The sequence below is a fragment of the Bubalus kerabau genome, chromosome 17 (genome assembly GCF_029407905.1).
Source record: "Bubalus kerabau isolate K-KA32 ecotype Philippines breed swamp buffalo chromosome 17, PCC_UOA_SB_1v2, whole genome shotgun sequence".
Lineage (NCBI taxonomy): Eukaryota > Metazoa > Chordata > Mammalia > Artiodactyla > Bovidae > Bubalus > Bubalus kerabau.
This window is the reverse complement of record NC_073640.1, coordinates 11,526,720-11,547,534: the sequence shown is the minus strand read 5'-3', so window position 1 is coordinate 11,547,534 and position 20,815 is coordinate 11,526,720. Positions and strand designations below refer to the sequence as shown.

At 50.5% G+C, this 20,815-nt stretch overlaps 1 protein-coding gene across 1 annotated transcript in view; it reads right to left on the bottom strand.

Moving 5' to 3' along the window:
* The window catches only part of PLCG2 (phospholipase C gamma 2), a 156,662-nt gene that overhangs the window by 83,046 nt on the left and 52,801 nt on the right, over nt 1-20,815 (bottom strand). Inside the window, exons 3-5 of the mRNA XM_055551481.1 lie at nt 5,437-5,580; nt 3,448-3,541; nt 2,651-2,698 (exon numbers count right to left, since the gene is read on the bottom strand). Coding sequence (XP_055407456.1) covers nt 2,651-2,698; nt 3,448-3,541; nt 5,437-5,580 — 286 coding nt within the window. The remainder of the gene's footprint in view (nt 1-2,650; nt 2,699-3,447; nt 3,542-5,436; nt 5,581-20,815) is intronic.

The following is a 20,815-nucleotide window of genomic DNA, read 5'->3' as shown; positions in this document are numbered from 1 at the left end:
TTCAAATGACAACCTCTCATGGCCTCAGCATCCTCATTAAATGTCCCAGGGGATGCCTAGCTGCTCAGTCTGCCAGCATTCGTTCCATAACCTCTCCCCAGCTTACTAAGTCCAGAGGGCGCTCAGAACAGCGGCTGCTGCAAAGCCGCTTCTCGACAAACGCCAGCTGCTGCCATCTGGCCCCTCGAAAGGTTGAAAAGTGAAACACACGTTCAGGCCAAGGAAAACCTGGGAGCGGGCACTGCGGAGCCGGCCCTCCCCGCCCAGAGGACGCTTTGCCCCGCTGCTGTGCCTTTGTTTTCCTCCAGGAAACGCGATTAACGTGGGCGACAGGAAAGGAGGGGAAACTGGCAGGAGTCAAGAGCCCTTTCACGGGCACCTTAGTCAAAGCCCCTTTGGAAAAGCTCCCTCAGGGCCGCACAGAGCCATGTGAAAGGAGGGATTTTCCACGTGTCGACAGAGCAGCAGGACTCAGCCCACAGGGAGGGAGGGAGGGATGTCGGCGTGGGGCAAGGACAGGGAACAGGGAACAAGGCATCAAGGCCAGAGACAGACTCGCTCCCTGCCAAAGGTTCTGAAAAGCATTTCTCAATGAACGACTTTCAAGAATCGTTCCGAGCAGAGAAAGCCGGGCTTCTGTTTCTTGACAATACAAGACGGAGAGCAGACTCTGGAACCAGACCAATGATGCCATACACCCCACCTCGTGGAGACAGGGCCCTGGTGGGCTCCCTCCGTCCACTCTGTGCCAACCTCAGCTCTGAATCACCAGGCAGCCAGAGAAGGGAAATGGTCATGGGAGGCTCCACCCTGAGGCTGAAGGAGCCCAGTGTGTACAAAGGCCCCCTCGTTTGATCTGCCTCTGAAACACCAGGCCCAAGACCAGGGTGTGGGACCACAGAGGATGCTGGCAGGAGAGGAGGAGGAAGAGGAGGAGGAGGGAGGGAGGGAGGGAAAGGCAGATGGAAAGACACAGAGAGATGCTGGCTGACCTAACAACAGCAGTTAGCTCTCCACCTCTTCCTGGTTACACCGTTTGCAAATCACTCCTCAGGGCATGTGTACAAGAGACCACTTGAAATTGACAAGTGATGGGTGACACTGGCCTGACACTAAAATGCCTTAAAGATGGAAAGCCTTTCAGGAACAAGCTGGGTAGGGACTTCCCTGGTGGTCCAGTGGTTAACACCCTGCACTTTCAATGTTGGGGGTGTGGGTTCAATCACTGGTGGGGAATTAGCTCCCATGTGCTGTGCAATACAAGGGGAGCATCGCAAGGGTTCCTTGTTGCCTCGTGTATGAAGCTGACATCTCTTAATGGAGAATGGAAGGAAGGAAAGACATTTAAAAATGCTGAAAGAGGTCTGATGTGAGGCTAAAATGATACAGTGATTGTCAAGTGCTGAGGACAACGCCTGCCATGCTAGGCGCTCCATAAATGGTGGGTTTTATCATTACATTATTAACAGGAACTGGATCATAACCTAAAAAAAAAATTGATGAGAGGATGTTCAACCTCTCCCTTAAATAAAGAAATGCAAATTTAAGCCAAAAACCCACTGCTGCTTCTCACCCATCAGATTAATGAAGGTCGAAGTCTGGTGAGACACAGTAAAGAAGACGCCTCTGAACTGCTAGTGGAAATATAAACTGCTACCACCTCTCTCAAACTGTCAGACCCAGTGACGCCTGGCTTCTGGAATTCCTCTTGTGGGAACTTATCCTGTTCGTATCTGTGTCCCACACATTTACAAAAAAGGAGGCCCAGGGACGTCTCTGGTGGTCCAGTAGCTAAGACTGCACAGTCCCAATGAAGGGGGCGCAGGTTCGATTCCTGGTTAGGGAACTAGATCCCACGTGCTGCAGCTAAGAGCATGCATGCCACAGCTAAAGACTCTGCCTGGGCCACGAAGATGGGAGATCCTGCAGACCTCAACTGACACCCGGCCCCACCAAAGAAACAAATAATAATAATAATTAACAATAACATTTTTTAAAAGGGAGACCTAAAGGTTTTCATAGCTTTATAATAAAGAAACAACCTGATGTTCATCGAGAAGGAACTGGTTTCCCATCCATATGGCAATTACATCACGTCTATCCAAGGACCAATCACGTGTTCCAAAAATGTGTGGCATAGAGCCTTGTATATGCCAAGAGGGAACCACTCCAAGACGTGCTATTAAGCGAACCAGTCAGGGACACTGAATTACAGGCTGTCACATCGCCTGCCTCGTGTTCACCCAGCTCTTGGAAGCATCGCCCCCTAACTGGGTTTACTTCCTGATGGTCAATCTCCACCACAAAGGATGGGCGGGCACCATGGGGCTCCTGTTTCTCCCCGGGACACAGAAGAACCTCAAACGCAAAGGCCTAAGTGACGTGATCTGAGTGCTTCACATAGCAGAGAAGTCCTCCCCGCAGATGGGGTGGCATTGTCCACTGCAATGAGACCCCACATGGGTAGAGATTTTTATCACCACGACCCACACCACTGAGCACTGCGTCCGCCGCCTTGTTAAGTCAAATCTGATTTCACGAGGACCTTTCCACAGCACAGAACTCACTCCAACCCCCCTGGGATATTTCAAGAAAGAATGAGATGATCCAAAATGTGGAAGGAAACTACAAAAATGCAAGCGAATCTTACCTGTTTCTCCTGGTTTGATCCACAGAATAAATCTGCTTTCTCAGCCAGCTGGGAAGAGAAATGAGACAGAGAGAAAGAGAGAGAGAGTTAGAAAATCAGAAAGCTCGACTCACAAGTCCAAGGAATTTCTGTAGGATGGGACACAGAGCCTGGAAATGAAAAGGAAGGTCTTCCCACTTTCTAACACCAGCAACCTGGGAAGAAGCAGCTTCTCTGTGTGGGTGAAATGTCGTCCGGCCAAGCCAAGCAGCCCCGTGGACTCACAGAGGCTGGATTCTTTAAATCCCTCTGGTGCTCTCTGTTAACCTCCCAAAAAGCTGGTAAGAGAAACGGTCGAGATCAGAGGGCTCTGGTTCGCTGGATGGACAGCAATTCATACACGAGTCCCACCCCATACCCATGACACTGATGGACAGTCCTGAGAAGGCCCTCGTCAAGCGAGAGCGAAAATCCCAGACCTCGAGCCCGAGGTCCTCCCATCAGACAGCTTAATCTCTTCTTAAATCCTCTGAGAAATAAGCCTCGGGCCCTCCCCTCAGACCCAACACCAGGACGAGTTTCTGTCTCAATCCCAGTGCACTTCTCACCCCGGAAGAACAAGGCCCAAGGAGATGGGAGGCTCTTCTGGGAGATGTTGGAGTGTCCACAGCCACTACTGGACACCTACTGCATACAGGGCACTCCAGGAGCCTCCAAGATGAAATGTCTCCTTTTCCTTTCTTTTGCCATACCGGCTAGAGGGAGCAGAACAGATGCCCGAGTGAGCGAATACAGAGAGAAACAGGCAAAGCCATTACCTCTCGATGATGGTGGGGGTGGGCGCGCCCATCACTTCCTGGTGTAAGATCTTCAGGCCAGACAGCCACTTAGTTGCATCCTCCTTCGAGTCGGCTGGAGACAGGAGGGGCCAGAAATGCTGTGTTACTCCCTGGGAAGATCTCTGCTTGGAGTCTCCCTCCCCACACAGACCACGGGGATGGGAGGAACCTGTGTTGGTTCCTGGGACCTGCTTTTTGCCCATGGTGAGCCTCCTACACCAGGAGTGACAAGCCGGTAGAGCTTTAACTTTAGTCCTATACTAACGAACAAGAGGCAGAACTCAGGACAACTTGGACCACAATCCTGAGAGCCCTCGGCACCTCCCCTGTTTCCCATCAAGGCCAGAGAGAGGGCCACCGAGTAGGTGAGGCTGCTGCCTGTAAGGGAAGCAGCAATGAGTGGTGGGTAAGAGCTTGGCATCAACCCCAAGGCCCACTGTAGCGCTTCAGGGCTGTGTGATGTTCAGCTGGTTACTTCACCTCCCTGTGCCTCATTTCCTCATCATAAAATGCAGTTGGCAATGCAAACGCCTGGTCCCGCTATTAAACATCTTTTCACACCGCCAGGGGCCTTATTAGCCTGGAGAGAGCATGCCGAGGTCTCTGCTCTCATTCTTCCCGGCAGATGAAGAAAAAGGTATGGCTAGGAAGGCTGAAGGGAAGAAGCCGGGATCCACCCATCAAACTGGCATCCTGGGCTACACATCTTGCTTGGGATTTCACGGCCTCCCTACCAAGAAGAGCAACCAGGCCTCAGCCTGCAGCCAGGCTAAGTGGACAAAGCTCTGAAGGTTCAGGGTCATGGACCCCTCTCTCCTGTCCTGTCTCTGCCTCCTGCCACACCCCCTCCATCAGACATTCACCCATCACTTCCCACATCCGGCTTACTATTGCCCTCCTCCAAGCCTGGCACATGCAATGCTCTCTCCCTGGACCATACTCTCTCTTTCCTCACAACTCCTACTGATGCCTCAAAACCCAGTTTAAAAAAAGTCACCTCCCCAGCAAAGCCTTCCAGGGAGTTACGCACGGTGTATTCCTCCAGCACGCTGTATTATGTTTGGACTACGGCTCCTATCAGAGAGAACTCTAAGCTCCTGTCCACACGTCTGTCTCCCCAAGTAGACCGTGAGCTCCTTAAAGGCGGTAACTGGGTCTTATGTCTCATTACAGCCCCACGGACATCTAGCACAACCCAGAACAGAGCATATGCTCAAAAGATGCCTGATGAAAGCATGAATGAGCAATTAAACCAATGAGAGTCCTCAGGCCTGAAATTAAAAGTCCCTAATGCTACTCAGCTTCCACAGTTTCCACCCACTTTGGTTTACTTTTAATGCTACTTATTTTCTCTCTTGTCCACCATGATTTTATATCAAGTTCTAAGTCAAGAAATTCTGGGGTTAGACCTGGAGGTAGCTATAAGCTCTGCCCCTGAGCCAAGCGCCTGAGCTTTTTCAGTTCTTCTCCCGGCCAAAGGCCCCTTTGACTTTCTGGTGGATTCACAAGGAGGACCAGACATCGCACCTCCAGACCGTGTCTATGTGTGTGCACTGCGTGTGTGCACGTATGCGTGTATGAGACAGAAGATTTCAGGATCGTTCCTTCAGATCAGCTAAGCCAAGTAAATGGTGCAGGCCATGCTCAGCTGGACAAAAAAATGTAACCTGCCTTCAGTTCTCAGCACAGCATGAGCCAAACGGGCCCTTAACGTAATCCTTTCAACCTCTCCACAAGGTCAGCACGAGGATGAACTGGGTCCTGTTTTACAGCTGAGCAAACCGTAGCTCAGAGAGGCAGAGTCGCTTACTCAAAGCCACACAGCTAGAAAGAGGCAGGGTCAGGATTCGAAACCGAGATGCCCCAAACACGCATTAGCAGGGGGGCAGGGGTGAGCATCCCGCTGGAGCGCTCTCTTGGAAGGAGACCCAGGCGCAGGGAGGGGAAGCGCACACGGCGGGCACCCACCTGCCAGGCTGAGCGTGCTGAGGATAAACTGGGTGCCGTACAGGACAGTGAAGCAGCACTCTTCCTTCTGGCGGACCGCTTTCGCGCGCTCGAAATCCTTGGAGCTCTTCCCTGGCCGGATCTCCTTTATCTCCATGATGTCCACTGAAGGAAAAGCAACAGCAGCCGGTCAGAAGCTAGACGTCACCACATCTGAGGCTGCCGCCACGTGCCTGCACCCCAGAGACACCCCGCCCGGCTCTTCACTGTCCAGAGTGAAGACAAGCTCGACCAGCCCCGAGGCCCTACCCGTTCACAGCTTTATGTGCAAATAATGAAATGCGTGTGGTTCTCAGGCACTCGGTGCTGGGAGGGCTGTTGTGCAGCAATGCTGAGAGTCGCTCAGCCGCGTCTGACTCTTGGCGACCCTATGGACGGTAGTGTAGCCCACCAGGCTCCTCTGTCCATGGGATTCTTCAGGCAAGAATACTGCAGTGGGTTGCCATTCCCTTCTCCAGGGGATCTCCCTGACCCAGGGATTGAACCCAGGTCTCCCACACTGCAGGCAGATTCTTTACTGAGTCATTGGGGAAGCCCTAGATGACAGAAAAAGAGGAAATTCACCCTCCCTAGAACCCCAGCCACAGGACTCCGATTTTCTCCTAGGCAAAGGTCAGGATGGCCCCTGACTCAAAGGTGAGCCCCTCCCCTCACAGGATGGCTGTTTGTTGCATGAGGGACCCTGCTCCTATCTCAGGAGGTCCAGTGAACTAAGGAGTGTCACAAAGAGACAAGTCCATCGATCCCTTCCTCCTTTTCTTCTGTCAGAAAAGTACCTTTTCCTGGGATGGACCCGCTTCACACGCCTGAGATGAAGATGGTCCACCCCTCTCCCACCACTACAGGCCAAGGAGGGGCCCAGGGTCCCAGAAATGACCAAGGCATCCCACCTCATGGTCAGGATTCAGGGAGGAGCGCACGGCCTAAGCTGGGCCCGACAGCATCCTCCCAGGACTTGCTTGGCCAAAGCCATTCATCACGTTTCTCCTGCTGCTGCTGCAGGCTGAGGAAACATGAGTCGAGGGGTAGCAGGGTCCATGCTGCTGGGCACACGGAAGGCAAAATGACTCAGCCCTGATGCACTATCAAACTCCTGGGTCCGTTTGGGCTTGAAGCCTCTTCTGCATTGGAACACGCTATCTATGTGACCTAATCAATTCTTTTTTGCTTTGGTTAGTGGGAAATTTCTGTCGCATGCAACCATAAGAATCCTGGGACATACACCTCCATTATTGCACTGAACAGAGATACAGCAAAGAGAGGTATTCCTGGAAATGAGAGGGTAGGAAAGCGACCTCAGCTTTGACCTGGAGTCCAAGAACCAAACAGACCCAAGTGAACCAGGGCATTTTAGAGTCAGAGTTGAAGTAGCAGTAAAGGTTCATAGCTGTTCACACGTAACAATGAAATGAGATGTGTGTGTGCTCAGTCATGTTCGACTCTTTGCGACCCCATGGACTACAGCCCACCAGGCTCCTCTGTCCATGGGATTCTCCACTCGAGAATACTAAAGTGGGTTGCCATTTCCTCTTCCAGGGGATCATCCCAACGCAGGGATCGAACCTGCATCTCTTGCATCTCCTGCATTGGCAGGGGATTGTCTACTGCTAGTACCACCTGAAATGGTATAGTTTCCTTCTTTTTTTGTGGCTGACTTGTCAGGCCATCATCAATTTTCACCATTTTTTTATATGGCCTCAATTTTGGTTTCTTTTGTTTCGGCGTACAGTTTTGAGGAATTTTATCACATGTATAGACTCATGAAGCCACCACCGTACACAGGGTGCAGAAGAGGTGAGACTACTTAAATTAGGGGAGGAAGGGGTGGAATGAACGAAAGGCTTTCCACTGTCTTACCATGGATCTAGCCAGACTGAAAGCAGTTTGGGGGACAAGAGTCATGAAGTAAAGTGAAAAAACTTTAAATAAACAGTATTTATTCTGCACTGTGTGTGTGGTGGTGGTGTACATGTGATAAAATTCCTTAAAACTCTTCACTGAAACAAAAACAAACAAAAACTGAGTTCACATTAAAAAATGATGAAAACTCATTATGGCCTGACCACTCAGCCATAAAATAGAACAAAATTATACCATTTGCAGCAACTTGGATGCAACTAGAGATTAGCACAGTAAGTGGAGTAAATCAGAGAGAGAGACAAATACTACATGGCATCAGTCACATGGGCTTTCTCAGTAACTCAGTGGTACAGAGTCCACCAGCTACGCAGGAGACACTGCACAGTTTGATCCCTGGGCTGGGAAGATGCCCTGGAGGAGGAAATGGCAACCCACTCCAGGATTCTTGCTTGGGAAATCCCATGGACAGAGGAGCCTGGCAGACTACAGTCCAGGAGAGCTGCAAAGAGTCAGACACGACTGAGCGACGGAGCACGCACAGATCACATACATGTGAAATCTAAAATATGACACAAAGGAACCTCTCTATGAAACAGAAACAGAATCAGGGACACGAGAGAACAGACTGGGTTGCCAAAGGAGCGGGGTGTGAGAGAGAGCTGCACTGGGAGCCTGGGGTTAGCAGATGCAAACTGGTAACACAGAATGAATGACCACAAGGCCCTACTGTAGAGCGCAGGGAACTACATCCAGTATCCTGTGACAAGTCATAGTGAAAAAGAATGTATATACATGTATAAATGAGTCACTCTGCTGTACAGCAGTAACTGACATAACAGTGTAACTCGATTACACTTCAATAAAAGATGAAAAAATAACTAATTATGGGGTTTTTTTATTTTATTTTTAAACTTTACAATATTGTATCAGTTTTGCCACACATCGAAATGAACCCACCACAGGCATACACGTGTTCCCCATCCTGAACCCTCCTCCCTCCTCCCTCCCCATACCATCCCTCTGGGTCGTCCTAGTGCACCAGCCCCAAGCATCCAGTATCGTGCATCGAACCTGGACTGGCGACTCGTTTCATATACGATATTATACATATTTCAGTGCCATTCTCCCAAATCATCCCACCCTCTCCCTCTCCCACAGAGTCCAAAAGACTGTTCTACACATCAGTGTCTCTTTTGCTGTCTCGTATACAGGGTTGTCATTACCATCTTTCTAAATTCCATATATATGCGTTAGTATACTGTATTGGTGTTTTTCTTTCTGGCTTACTTCACTCTGTATAATAGGCTCCAGTTTCATCCACCTCATTAGAACTGATTCAAATGTATTCTTTTTAATGGCTGAGTAATCATTGTTAATTATGGTTTAAGAACATTTTACCAGCTTAGTTTCCTGAGTTTGATAACTATGGTTATGAAAAATGTTTTCATGGGGGGAAATTAGGTGAATGGCACACAGAAACTTCGTGTTATTTGAATCTACAATTTTTTTCAAGCCAAAAAAAAGTTTTTGAGACACTTAGCAATTATGAATGGCCCTAGTATTGGGGGGTCTTTAAACCTTGTGGGGTAGAGAGGTGGGAGGTATAATCCCACCCTTCACCCAACCCTGAAACCAGGGAATCTTATCTTTTCTTCTTATCCTCATTCCTCAAAAGCCAACAACAAAACACAGAGACTTTGTGTGCGCTCAGACCCACCACCTTCTGAGAGGTCAGATCAGCAGGGCTGATCTACCTGCTTTAGCGGTTATCTGGGAACATCTAAGGTATTAAGGTCTGTTCTCAGAACCCATCCAGCCAGTCAAGAGTCTAGCGACTTTAAGCAAATACTCTTTTTTTCCCCCCCTAGTTAGTCTAGCAATGATTATCTAACCATTCTCTTTCCCCATAAAATATTGCTAAGAGGGAATTTCTGAACTGGCCTACTGTGAGCTTTTTTCCTTACAGCAAAATTATAATAAACATATGATTGTTAAAAGGGGAAGGGGACAGGGACTTCCCTGGCAGTCCATTGGTTAAGAATCAGCCTTCCAATGCAGAGGGCACTGGTTCGATCCCCGGTCAGGGAACTAAGATCCCACATGCCACATGGTATGCCCAAATAAATATTTAAAAAAAAAAAAAAAGAGGAAGGGGAGAGTGATGGGGACGATGGGACAGACCTCAAGATGGGACAGAGTGGGAGACCGAGGGAGACAGACACGCACAGATATGAATACACACAAACAGGGTCAACCAGGGTCAGGGGCAACCACACACAGAGAGAAGACAAGCTACCCAGATGAGGAGGGAGAGAGACGGCCACGCAACATACAAAGAGAGAAAGAGGGGCTTCCCTGGTGGGCCGGCGGTTAAGAATCCGCCTTCTAATGCAGCGGGCACTGGTTTAATCCCTGGTCCGGGAACGAAGATCCCACATATCACAGAGCAACTAAGCCCATGCCCTCCAGGGTTCATGCACCAAAATTACTGAGTTCACAGGGCTGCGACACAGAGCCCACGTGCCACAACTAAGACCCAGACAAATAAATATTTTTTTTTAAGATAAAGAAAACAGGAAATGGGAAGAGAATGAAATACAACAGCTACTCTGATGACATAAACAGCCCCAATGACCCCTACACCACCGCCCCTCACTTCACTGCAAGCGAGCACCCTTTGGAGGCCAGCTCTGTCCCAGGAGAGGGCTGCAGGTGTCCGCCCTCATCGGCAGGACTGGACACCTCCATGACGTCATCCTGATCGCTCCCCTCTTTGCCCAGACAAGTACTGGCCTATTCATCATACTTCTGGTAAGACCATGCTTTCTCCACTGGAGCCTCCCTTCCGTTATCAAAGGTCAGCTGACTATTTGTGTGGGTCTATTTCTGGTCTCTCTCTTCTGTTCCACGGGTCTATTATTTCCCTGATTGTCCTGATAACTATGACTTTACTGTAAGTCTCAGAGTGAGGCTGCAACCCCCCTGACTTTGCCCTTCAACACTGCACTGGCTGTCCCAGGTGTCCTGCCTCTCCATATGAACTTTAGGATCGGATTGTCACTACCTACAGAAGAACCTGCTAGGATATTGACGGAGACTGTGTTGACTACCCTTGGTTGCAGAGAACTGACATATCGAGTCTTTCTATCCATGAAGGTGGAATATTGATTCATCACACTTTGTCAGTCAATCCCCTGAATGTACATAGTCCTGGCCCCCAACGGTCTTAGAGACACACTGAGTTCAACCGTGAGAATACAAATCCAAGCAATGATAATTACATACAGCTCTCACAGAGCACACACTATAACGCCAGGCACACTGCCAGTGCTTTGCAGAAGTCATCGGTCGGTTCCCTGGAAAGCTCCTCACCAGCACCATCTGCAATCACAGGTTCATCTGTTTACTGCCCATCCGCTCTCCCTTCCAAGCCCCAGCAGGACAAGGGTCGTGTCGGTCCTGTGCACAGCCACCTGTGTCAGAGCCTGGCTCGGAGCAGAGACTCAGACTGCTGCACAAGAAATGAGAAGGTCTCCCAGGTGGCTTGGCTTGGCTTCCCCCAGAAGCAGATTCTGAGACCGCGATTTGAGCACATGCAGTTGCCCTGGGAGCAGATGCCAGGAAACACCAGCAGAGGCACAGGGAAGCAAGACAGTTGCTATGTTATCAAGCTGGTACCCCAGAGGCACTGGGAGCTGAACCCACGAGGATTAAGAGCCCCCTTAGAGGCTGTCCCATGGAGGAGGGAGGGAGCTGGGGTATTTATCCCCCGACCTCCATCTGCTATTGGTCGGTGACTGCTTCTGGAGGCCTTAACCCCCCCAGGCCTTGAGCAGAGGGCTGCAGTGTTCAGAGCAAAGTGCCTTCAATGTGCATCAGTGACCACTCTAGCATAAGGGTCAGCCCACAGCATCCTCTGCTGAGTCAGCTTATCAATCCGGTGGTTTCTGCGCTGTGTGTGCTCAGCCGCTAAATCGCGTCCAATTCCTCACAACCCCACGGGCTGTGGCCCGCCAGGCTCCCCTGTCCATGGAATTCTCCAGGCAAGAATACTGGAGCGAGTTGCCATTTCCTTCTCCAGGGGATCTTCCTGACCCAGGGATTGACCCTGACTCTTCTAAGTCCCCTGCGCTGGCAAGCAGATTCTTTACCACTGAGCCGCCTGGGAAGCCCGTAGTTTCTGTGCTACCCTCGCGGAACTCGGGGATCAGATGCATCAAAGTTGCAGCGTCTCCAGTTCAGGCAGAACAGTGGGGGATGTGGACAGGCCCCAATTATTGACAAGAACAGCGTCTCTGGGCTCCCCGAGTGGAGCTGCTGCGTGGAGACAGGACGAGATGTTAGCACTTCTATACATTTTGCAGCCCTGAAGGTATCCTGAACTATAGAAATCAGTGTGCTCTCTCACTCAATCTCTTTTAAAATAACAGCTTTTTTAAGATATAGTTCAGGACTTCTGTGGTGGTAGAGTGGTTAAGAATCCTGCCAACGCAGGGCACAGGAGTTCGATCCCTGGTCTGGGAAGAACCCCCAAGCCGCAGGGCAACTAGAACCACGCGCCACAACTCCCGGGCCCGTGTGCTGCGGCTGCCAGACCGCACGGAGCCTGCGCGCAGCCAGGGAAGCCAGCAGTGGAACCCCGCACCACAGGGGAGGCGCCACGGGAGAGAGCCCGCACACGGCAAGGAGACCCGGCACAAGAGAACAGTTCACGTGCCATGCTTCACATGCCATCCACTGACAGCGAACAATTCATGGCTTCTAGTGGATTCACAGACCCGTGCAGCCACCGGAGTCAACGTTAGAATGTTTTCATCTCCACGAAAAGAAGCCTATGCCCTTCAGGCTCCACATCCCCACCCATCCCCACCATCCCCTGGAAACCACTCATCCACTTTCAGTCTACACACAGTTGCCCGTTCCGGACGTTACACAGAAAAGGAATCATAGGGTACACGGTCTTCTTTCTGGGTCTGGCTTTTCCATTCACCTGGCAGGACATCTCAGTGGTCCCTCCGTGTTGCAGCACGTGTCATTCTTATGAATGAAAACATTCCATCATATGAATCTTTTCTAACCATTTATCCACTGATGGACATTTGGGTTGCTTCCGCCTTTGGGTTGTTGTAAACACTACAGTTCTGAACATCTGCGTGCAGGCTTCTGTTCAACACCTGTTTTCAGTGATCTTGGGTGTCTGGTAGCAGCGGAAACTGGTCCCCTATCGTTTACACCCTCAGGGCCGCAAGTGTAAAGGTGACGCGCCCCATTCACACCACGAGGTTGACCAGCCGCCAACCCGGGGCAGCAGCGGCTCATACGTAGGTGGACAGTCACCTGTCTGCATGGGCTGGTGGCTGGGCCTCCGTGAACCAGCACCAAGCCCTTCAAAACAGGCACCACCACCTTCCAGGCATTCTGGGCGAGCAGGGGCCACCTCCAGAGACACAGGGGTACCCACCGTCTGGCCACCCCTTGAATACCAGGAGCCCCAGGAAGGAAATCCCTGACCAGTGCGAGCAGCTTTCTATTGGTGATCTGCAGAGGCTGATTCTTAAAGAGATAGAAATATCAGACCACCTGACCTGCCTCCCGAGAAATCTGTATGCAGGTCAGGAATCAACAGTTAGAACTGGACATGGAACAACGGACTGGTTCCAAACAGGGAAAGGAGTACGTCAAGGCTGTATATTGTCACCCTGCTTATTTAACTTATATGTAGAGTACATCATAAGAAATGCTGGACTGGAAGAAACACAAGCTGGAATCAAGACTGCCAGGAGAAATATCAATAACCTCAGATATGCAGGTGACACCATGCTTATGGCAGAAAGTGAACAAGAACTAAAGAGCCTTTTGATGAAAGTGAAAGAGGACAGTGAAAAAGTTGGCTTAAAACTCAACATTCAGACAACTAAGATCATGGCATCTCGTCCCATCATTTCATGGCAAATAGATGGGGAAACAGTGGAAACAGTGTCAGACTTTATTTTGGGGGGCTCCAAAATCACTGCAGATGGTGATTGCAGCCATGAAATTAAAAGACGCTTACTCCTTGGAAGGAAAGTTATGACCAACCTGGATAGCATATTCAAAAGCAGAGACATTACTTTGCCAACAAAGGTCTGTTTAGTCAAGGCTATGGTTTTTCCAGTAGTCATGTATGGATGTGAGAGTTGGACTGTGAAGAAAGCTGAGCAACGAAGAATTGATGCTTTTGAACTGTGGTGTTGGAGAAGACTCTTGAGAGTCCCTTGGACTGCAAGGAGATCCAACCAGTCCATCCTAAAGGAGATCAGCCCTGAATATTCATTGGAAGGACTGATGTTGAAGCTGAAACGCCAATACTTTGGCCACCTGATGTGAAGAACTGACTCATTGGAAAAGACCCTGATGCTGGGAAAGACTGAAGGTGGGAGGAGAAGGAAGGGGATGACAGAGGATGAGATGGTTGGATGGAATCAACGGACATGAGTTTGAGTAAACTCTGTGAGCTGGTGATGGACAGGGAGGCCTGGCGTGCTGAAGTCCATGGGGTCGCAGAGTCAGACACGACTGAGAGACTGAACTGAACTGAACTGAAGAGGCTGCAGGAGCCCTTTGGGCATTTCTGTTGACATGCCCAGCACTTGATCTTACATCACACGGGGCAGCGGGGCACCTTCCTTATTGAAGGGTGGTCCCATTGACTCAGGGGTGTGAGACAGCAGGGTGGGCAGTGCTGGCTGCACTCGGCCAGGTTAATCCCAGAGTGCCTCTCTGCCCTGCCACTGGGAATAAACCCCAGTGCTAGGCATGCAAATCCACATGTTCCCGAGGGCCTCCCAGGTGTGGGAGACTTGTGTGTGGGTCCACACGTACGTACACACGTGCGCATGCACATACTGCATACAGGTGCCTGCTGTTGCTGCTAAGTCACTTCAGTCGTGTCCGACTCTGTGCGACCCCATAGACGGCAGCCCACCAGCCTCCACCATCCCTGGGATTCTCCAGGCAAGAACACTGGAGGGGGTTGCCATTTCCTTCTCCAATGCATGAAAGTGAAAAGGGAAAGTGAAGTCGCTCAGTTGTGTCCGACTCTTAGCGACCCCATGGACTGCAGCCCACCAGGCTCCTCCATCCATGGGATTTTCCAGGCAAGAGTACTGGAGTGGGATGCCATGGCCTTCTCCGATACAGGTGCCTATTGCTATTCAAATGCTCACACATGAGTATCTACTCTATGACCCAGATGCTGGGAAAGACTGAGGGTGAGAGAAGAAGGGGGCGACAGACAATGAGATGGATGGATGGCATCACCGACTCAATGGGCATGACTTGGAGCAAACTCCAGGAGATGGTGGAGGACAGGAAAGCCTGGCGTGCTGCAGTCCATGGGGTTGCAAAGAGTCGAAAATGACTTAGAGACCGAGCAACAACAACATACAACCTTTCACCAGAAATGCACCACGGGGACCGCACACACCTGCCAGAGGGGCTCACGGGCAGGCACCTGTGAAGGTGTCACTGCGCACCCGTCTGCCTTGGAGAGGAGCACAGCCAGCGCTCCTGGTGGCGGAAATCGTCGTGCAGCAAACCAGTGCCCTGCCACCCCAGTCCACCGCAAGCCAACTCCCAACCAGAGTCCAATTTAGATACTCTCTTTGGTATTTTTAACAGGCGATTTCATGGTTGCTTCTATTAAGTTCCAAAGTAGTTACACGACAGAAACAAAAAAATCAAAATTCAGAACCAATACTGTACAGCATCATATACAGGAGTAACAAGGTCATCAAAGCATCAAATCATTAGGTGTTCGCTGCTGTCAAGGCTCTATATTCTTGCAGAAATATTTGACGGGCTGGTTTTTAGGTGCTTAAGGGTGTTAAGCAATACTGCGGAAATGGGTTGGGTTTTTTTCAAGCTGTTGGTGACGCGCCACCACTTGTATTCGCGTAATAGGACATAACACACCGTCCCAAGAAAGACGCTCTCCATTGTGTCTTCAGGGATGCGCTAGGCTCGGCTAAGCAGAGGTGCTTTTATTTGTATGTGTGTGCGAGTGTGTGTAAAGTGTGAGAAGAGGTTTAAAAAAAAAGAGAGAGGTTCCCACCAATTTGCTGACAGTAGGGGTGACTCACGGGAAGGGTGATGGGCAACCGGTGGCCGGGGGACCTTGACCTGCGTGGGCGGGCGTTTTGGCCAAGGGCTCAGGCAGAGCGCAGACTCGACTACCGAGTGGGCTCCTGGGGCCGGGGGTGCTCGTGTGGTCGGGCTCTGCAGCCGCGCTTCCTGCTTGAAGAAGCGAGATGACACAGCCACAGAGGCGAGGTCTCTGCACAGCCCCCTTCCCGGCATCACCCCGGGTCTTCCCCAAGTCCGGCCACCATTACCAACCCATCACCTGCAGGCGCGCACTTGGGGTTTTTGTGCCCCATGTCTGTTGTCCCCATGACCCTGCTTTTTGACTCCTGTTTCCTTCCTCCTCTCACTCTTGACTCTGGGCCGCTCTCAGGCTGCCTCCCATGCCTGGAACCTCCTCCTTCCCTCGCCTGGCCTTCTCCCCATCTCCTCACCCGACCTCAGTTGGCACCAACCGCCATTGAGCTTAACAGAACACCTTCAAGGAAGCTCCAGGTGTAACCGAGGGGAAAAGAGACAGACCAGGCTCAGGCACCTCCCTGCACATGCCCACCATCCCCCTTTCCATCTTTCAGTCATTCAACCAACCGGGTAGGGAGTAAGCAGCCAGCTGAGTGCCAGGGAAGAAGCCAACAGGCACGGTCCCCGTCCTCAGAAACTCTGAGGCTGGAAAGAGGGACAGACCCTGAGCAGATTGGCACATGAGTGCGTAAACCTCCCGCTGAGCTAAACACTGCAGAGGAGCAAGATCAAGTCTACACGAGGGCTTCGGCCCAACAAGGGGAAGAACGGCTACTCTATGCTGTGAGCATCCCTCCTGAGTTCTGAAGGCTGGGGTTATCCTGTGAGGGGGTTGGGGGGAAGCCCTGGGAGGAGTCTGGACTGCAGAGACCCCGGTTCCAAGCCCAGCTCTGCTCCCCAGTGACACCTGCGAGCCTGGGCGAGTCACCTCCCTTCTCCCTTCAGCTGCACGCACGGTGCTACCAGCAGGGCCTTCCCTGAGCTGCTCTGCAAACGAGATGAAATGGCAGTCAGCAAACACCGTGGTGGCCCCCGGAGGTCTCAGAGCCGGGGTTAGCTGAGCTGCTGGGATGAGCGTTCTTTCACGGCATCTCTCAACAACACCGTCGCCACCGCTGGTGGTTTCGCTTTGTCTCAGTGTTGCTCTGTCTCAGTGAAGGACCCTGCTTTAGAAAGCCAAAGGGCATGGGGTTACTTGGATAAATAACCAAGATGCACCACGGAACACGCAGTTACAGGAGGTGCACGTGGGGTGCAGGAAGAGTCCAACTCCACAAAAATCGAGGTGACATGGCTTCAGCTTCCACGCTGTCACCCCCAGCTATGCACCTGGGGAGAAGTTCCTTTATTCTGACTTGGCCTCTACCTTCTCATGGGTGCAGTGGGGAAATAACATCCATCCCATAGGTAGATATACCTGAAAGAACTTGGTAAAATGTCAAAAAGATGAGTTTTTGATATTAAAAATTATTTTGGGATCTTCCCCGGTACAGTCCAACGGCTAAGACTCTGCACTCCCAACGTCGAGGGGCCCAGGTTCAATCCCTGGTCAGGGAACTACAGTCCGCATGCCACAACTAAGACCCACCACAGCCAAATAAATAAATATTCAAAAAATTGTTTTAAAGGCTAGAGACGGGGAGTGAGGGGGGCTGCTCTCCTCTTCCTTGTTGAAGAAAGCAGCACGCAATGAATGAGACGGCGCTGACATCCAGCTGAGGACATTCGCCTCCTGCTTCCACAGAGACTTTTCCAGAAAAACAACACTCAAACATCAAGCTGTTCACGGAAGGCTCTGCATCCATGCAGGAATGTTTGAAGGGCCGATTTATGGGTGGTTTAAGAGTTTGAAGTGATCCTGGAGAAACTGACTGGCCTTTTCTTACCCTCGGGGACTCCCTCTCCCCGAGAGATGAGGGAACGCTCTCCGTCAGGAGAATCTGGGAGAAGGAACCCGGCTTGCCCAACTCAGGCTGCTTATCCAGCTCTGGTCCAACCCACCCCCTAGGAACCACACGCCCGGCCCCACTCTCTGTGGCTCGGAGTGGGCATACAACGGTGCCCAGGGTGAGCAGGTCAGGGGTGAGAGAGCAGTGCTAAGCCAGGTTCTCGGGGCAGCTCAAACACAGAGCAAATCTTCCCATAGTCCGTTATGAGTGATCTGGGTGTCAGTTCTTAATCGTGTTCGAACTCAGAAGAGGAGGACAGAAAGAGAAGCCTTATGAACTGGCCACCAAAACATCAAACACCAAGCGTCAAATACAGTTCTCTCAGTATTCAGTTTTAGTGTCACTTGAATTTGACGTCTCCTCTCTCCTGCTGAAAGTGAAACGAGAATGATCCCACATGTGTGATGTGGGAGATGACTTTAACAGTATCTACATTCTTTTTATGTCTTAACTGGGATGTGTATTTTTCCAATTCATATTGAAACACATCTAGCAGCCTCTAAACTGTGAGCTCAAAGTTCCTTCTATACAAATTTAAGTTTGAAAAAGTTGATTTTAAAATATGTATTAGGTATAGAAAACAGGTGGTATGCAGATACGACAAAAATTATTAAGGCATTAAAAGGAAGGACTCACTCCTTTATGTGTGCGTGGCCTAATCAAATTTTAATTTTCTTTGCTTTAAACCCAGTACTGGGGCTTCCCTGGTGGTCCAGTGGTTAAATTTTTGCCTTCCAATGCAGGGAGTGGGGATTCAATCCCTGGCCAGGAAACCAAGATCCCACATGGCCAAAAAAGCCACATCAAACAACAGAAGCAATATTGTAACAAACTCAATGAGGACTTTAAAAGTGGTCCACATCAAAAAGAATCTTAAATAAACCCAGCACTGTGAATCAAAATTGCATAGAAGGCCTTGATTGTACCAAGACTATCTACAGATCTTTCCCCTCATTGCACTGACCAACTTGGGGTCTGGAGCTTTTTGGAACCGTATGTGCTTCGGACACTATTTCTCAAATGCCATCTGATAAGTCTGCCGTATGGCATGGTGCTGGTACCGTTTGTCTAATATTTACCTTTAAATCAACTTGCCTTTTCATCTGAGTATTCTGAGTTTATGTCTTAGGTAAAAAGAAAACCAGTCCCATCCAATGTATATCATGGTGGTAGTAGTCGCTAAGTCATGTCTAACTCTTTTTCGACCCCATGGACCTCCAGGCTCCTCTGTCCATGGGATTTCCCAATCAAGAATACTGGAGTGGGCTGCCAATTCCTCCTCCACGGGATCTTCCCAACCCAGGGATTAAATCCAAGTCTCCTGTACTGGTAGGCGGATTCTTTACCACTGAGCCACCTGGGAGGCCCTTGTATATCATAGGAACTGTAAAATAATGCAGTCAGTTGAAATGGGACAATATTATTAAAATTCTGCCCTCTTACACCCCCTTGGGTGCTTCTGAGTTATAAGAGGCCAGAGCAGTTATTAGACTGCGTGAGGCCAAGTTCACCATAGTCAGACTCACAGAAGGACACAGAAGCAGAGCAGTGGTTACCTCATGGGGACAGTGACCACAGAGCTGGACACGTGTCAATTTGAGCTCATGCTCACCTCACTTGCATTTTTTCCCATAGCTAAGTTATACCTTATTGAAGAAAACTTACGCCTTTCAAAATGAAATGTGTCAAAATTTTAGAAATGGAGGTAGGTGTGGTTATTAAGAGGCAAGCTGATGGCAATGAACTTCAATATCTTGTCTGTGGTAGGGGATGCAGAAATCTATCCATGGGATAAAACTGTAGAGAATTAACACATAAATGCATACAGAGTATAAGCAAAACCGGAGGACTTCTCTGGTGGTCCCGTGGCTAAGACTCTGTGCTCCCGATGCAGGGAGCCCAGGTTTGATCCCTGGTCCGAGAACTTGATCCCACATGCCGCAACTAAGACCCAGCACAGCCAAACAAATAAATATTAAAAATAAAAGGGAAACTGGGGACATCGGAGTGAGACGGGCCGAGAACTGATCAGGGCCAGCGTGCTGGTTGTGACGTCGCATTACAACTTTGCAGGATGTTATTAGCACTGGGGGAAACTGAGTACAGTCCACACACAGATGATCCTCCGAAGACCTCAATAAAAGCTTCAGTTAAAAATACAGAGTATTAAGAAAGAAACAAACCAACCGTGCTAGTACCACACAGATGTTCTCCTTGACGTGCTCAGAAAGACCAGAAAAGAACTTTGGAGGGAACGGTGTTTCCAGCACCAGCTCCCGCCCCCGGGGCCTGAGTCGGTCTCCCGGGGGCGCTGCGGACAGCACCCCTCACCCCTCCCTGCGGACTGCTCCTCTCTCCACCAGGATCCATACTATTTCTAGCCAGACCACAAATAGAGGCACATGGGGCTGCCTGATAACCAGTCACAGACCCAGAGGAAGTGGCCTGCAGGGGCCCGCGACGGGGCCCAGCCTGGGGACCCGCTCGTTCTGCAAAGGCCGAGGACGGCTGACAAGAACACAATTTCAGTGAACAAGGAGCCCGAGCACTCAGCACCTGCGGAAGGACAGCGTGAACTCCCCTGTGACAACAGCCTCTCGTCCCATCACCCCTCCCTGACCTCAGTCCAACCAGCGTGCACGCACGCTCAGTTGCTCCGTCGTGTCTGACCCTTTGCGACCCCATGGGCTGTAGCCCTTCAGGCTCCTCTGTCCTTGGGCTCAGGCAGGCAGCACTGCATATAAACACACACTCACCCTTTGTGTCAGACGGTTCTTTTCTTATCATTTTTTTTTAACAGGAAAAGAAAGGTTCTGAGAATACACAGCTATCTCAAATTTGACCACTTTGTGTAGAGAAAATTCTCGAGGTGGATTGATGTTGAATCCTCCAGTGGAAAATGCTGGCCCTCATCTTTCTACCAGGGATCTCTTGGCTTCGGTGGAAATCCAACAGGCACAAAAGGACAGGAAAGCCACATTCACAGAAACACCAAGTACAGCTGGCTAGGCACCACACCAGAGATTCTGACACGTGCGTGTGAGCAGAGATCGTCATCTGTGTTCCAAAGATGGGGAAACTAAGAGATTCATGACTTTCTAAGGCCACCACCAGGCTTCACATGTGGCCCAGTGGTAAAGAACCCACTTGCCAAGCAGGAGACACAGGTTTGATCCCTGGGTTGGGAAGATCCCCCGGAGGAGGGCATGGCAACCCACTCCAGTATTCTTGCCTAGAGAACCCCATGGACAGAGGAGCCTGGTGGGCTACAGTCCATGGGGTCGCAAAGAGTCAGACACGGCTTAGCGACCAAACGGCAGCCAACGAGGTCACCACCACCCTGGTGCAGCCAGGACTTGAACCCTGGCAGTCTGCCTCCCAGCAGGTGG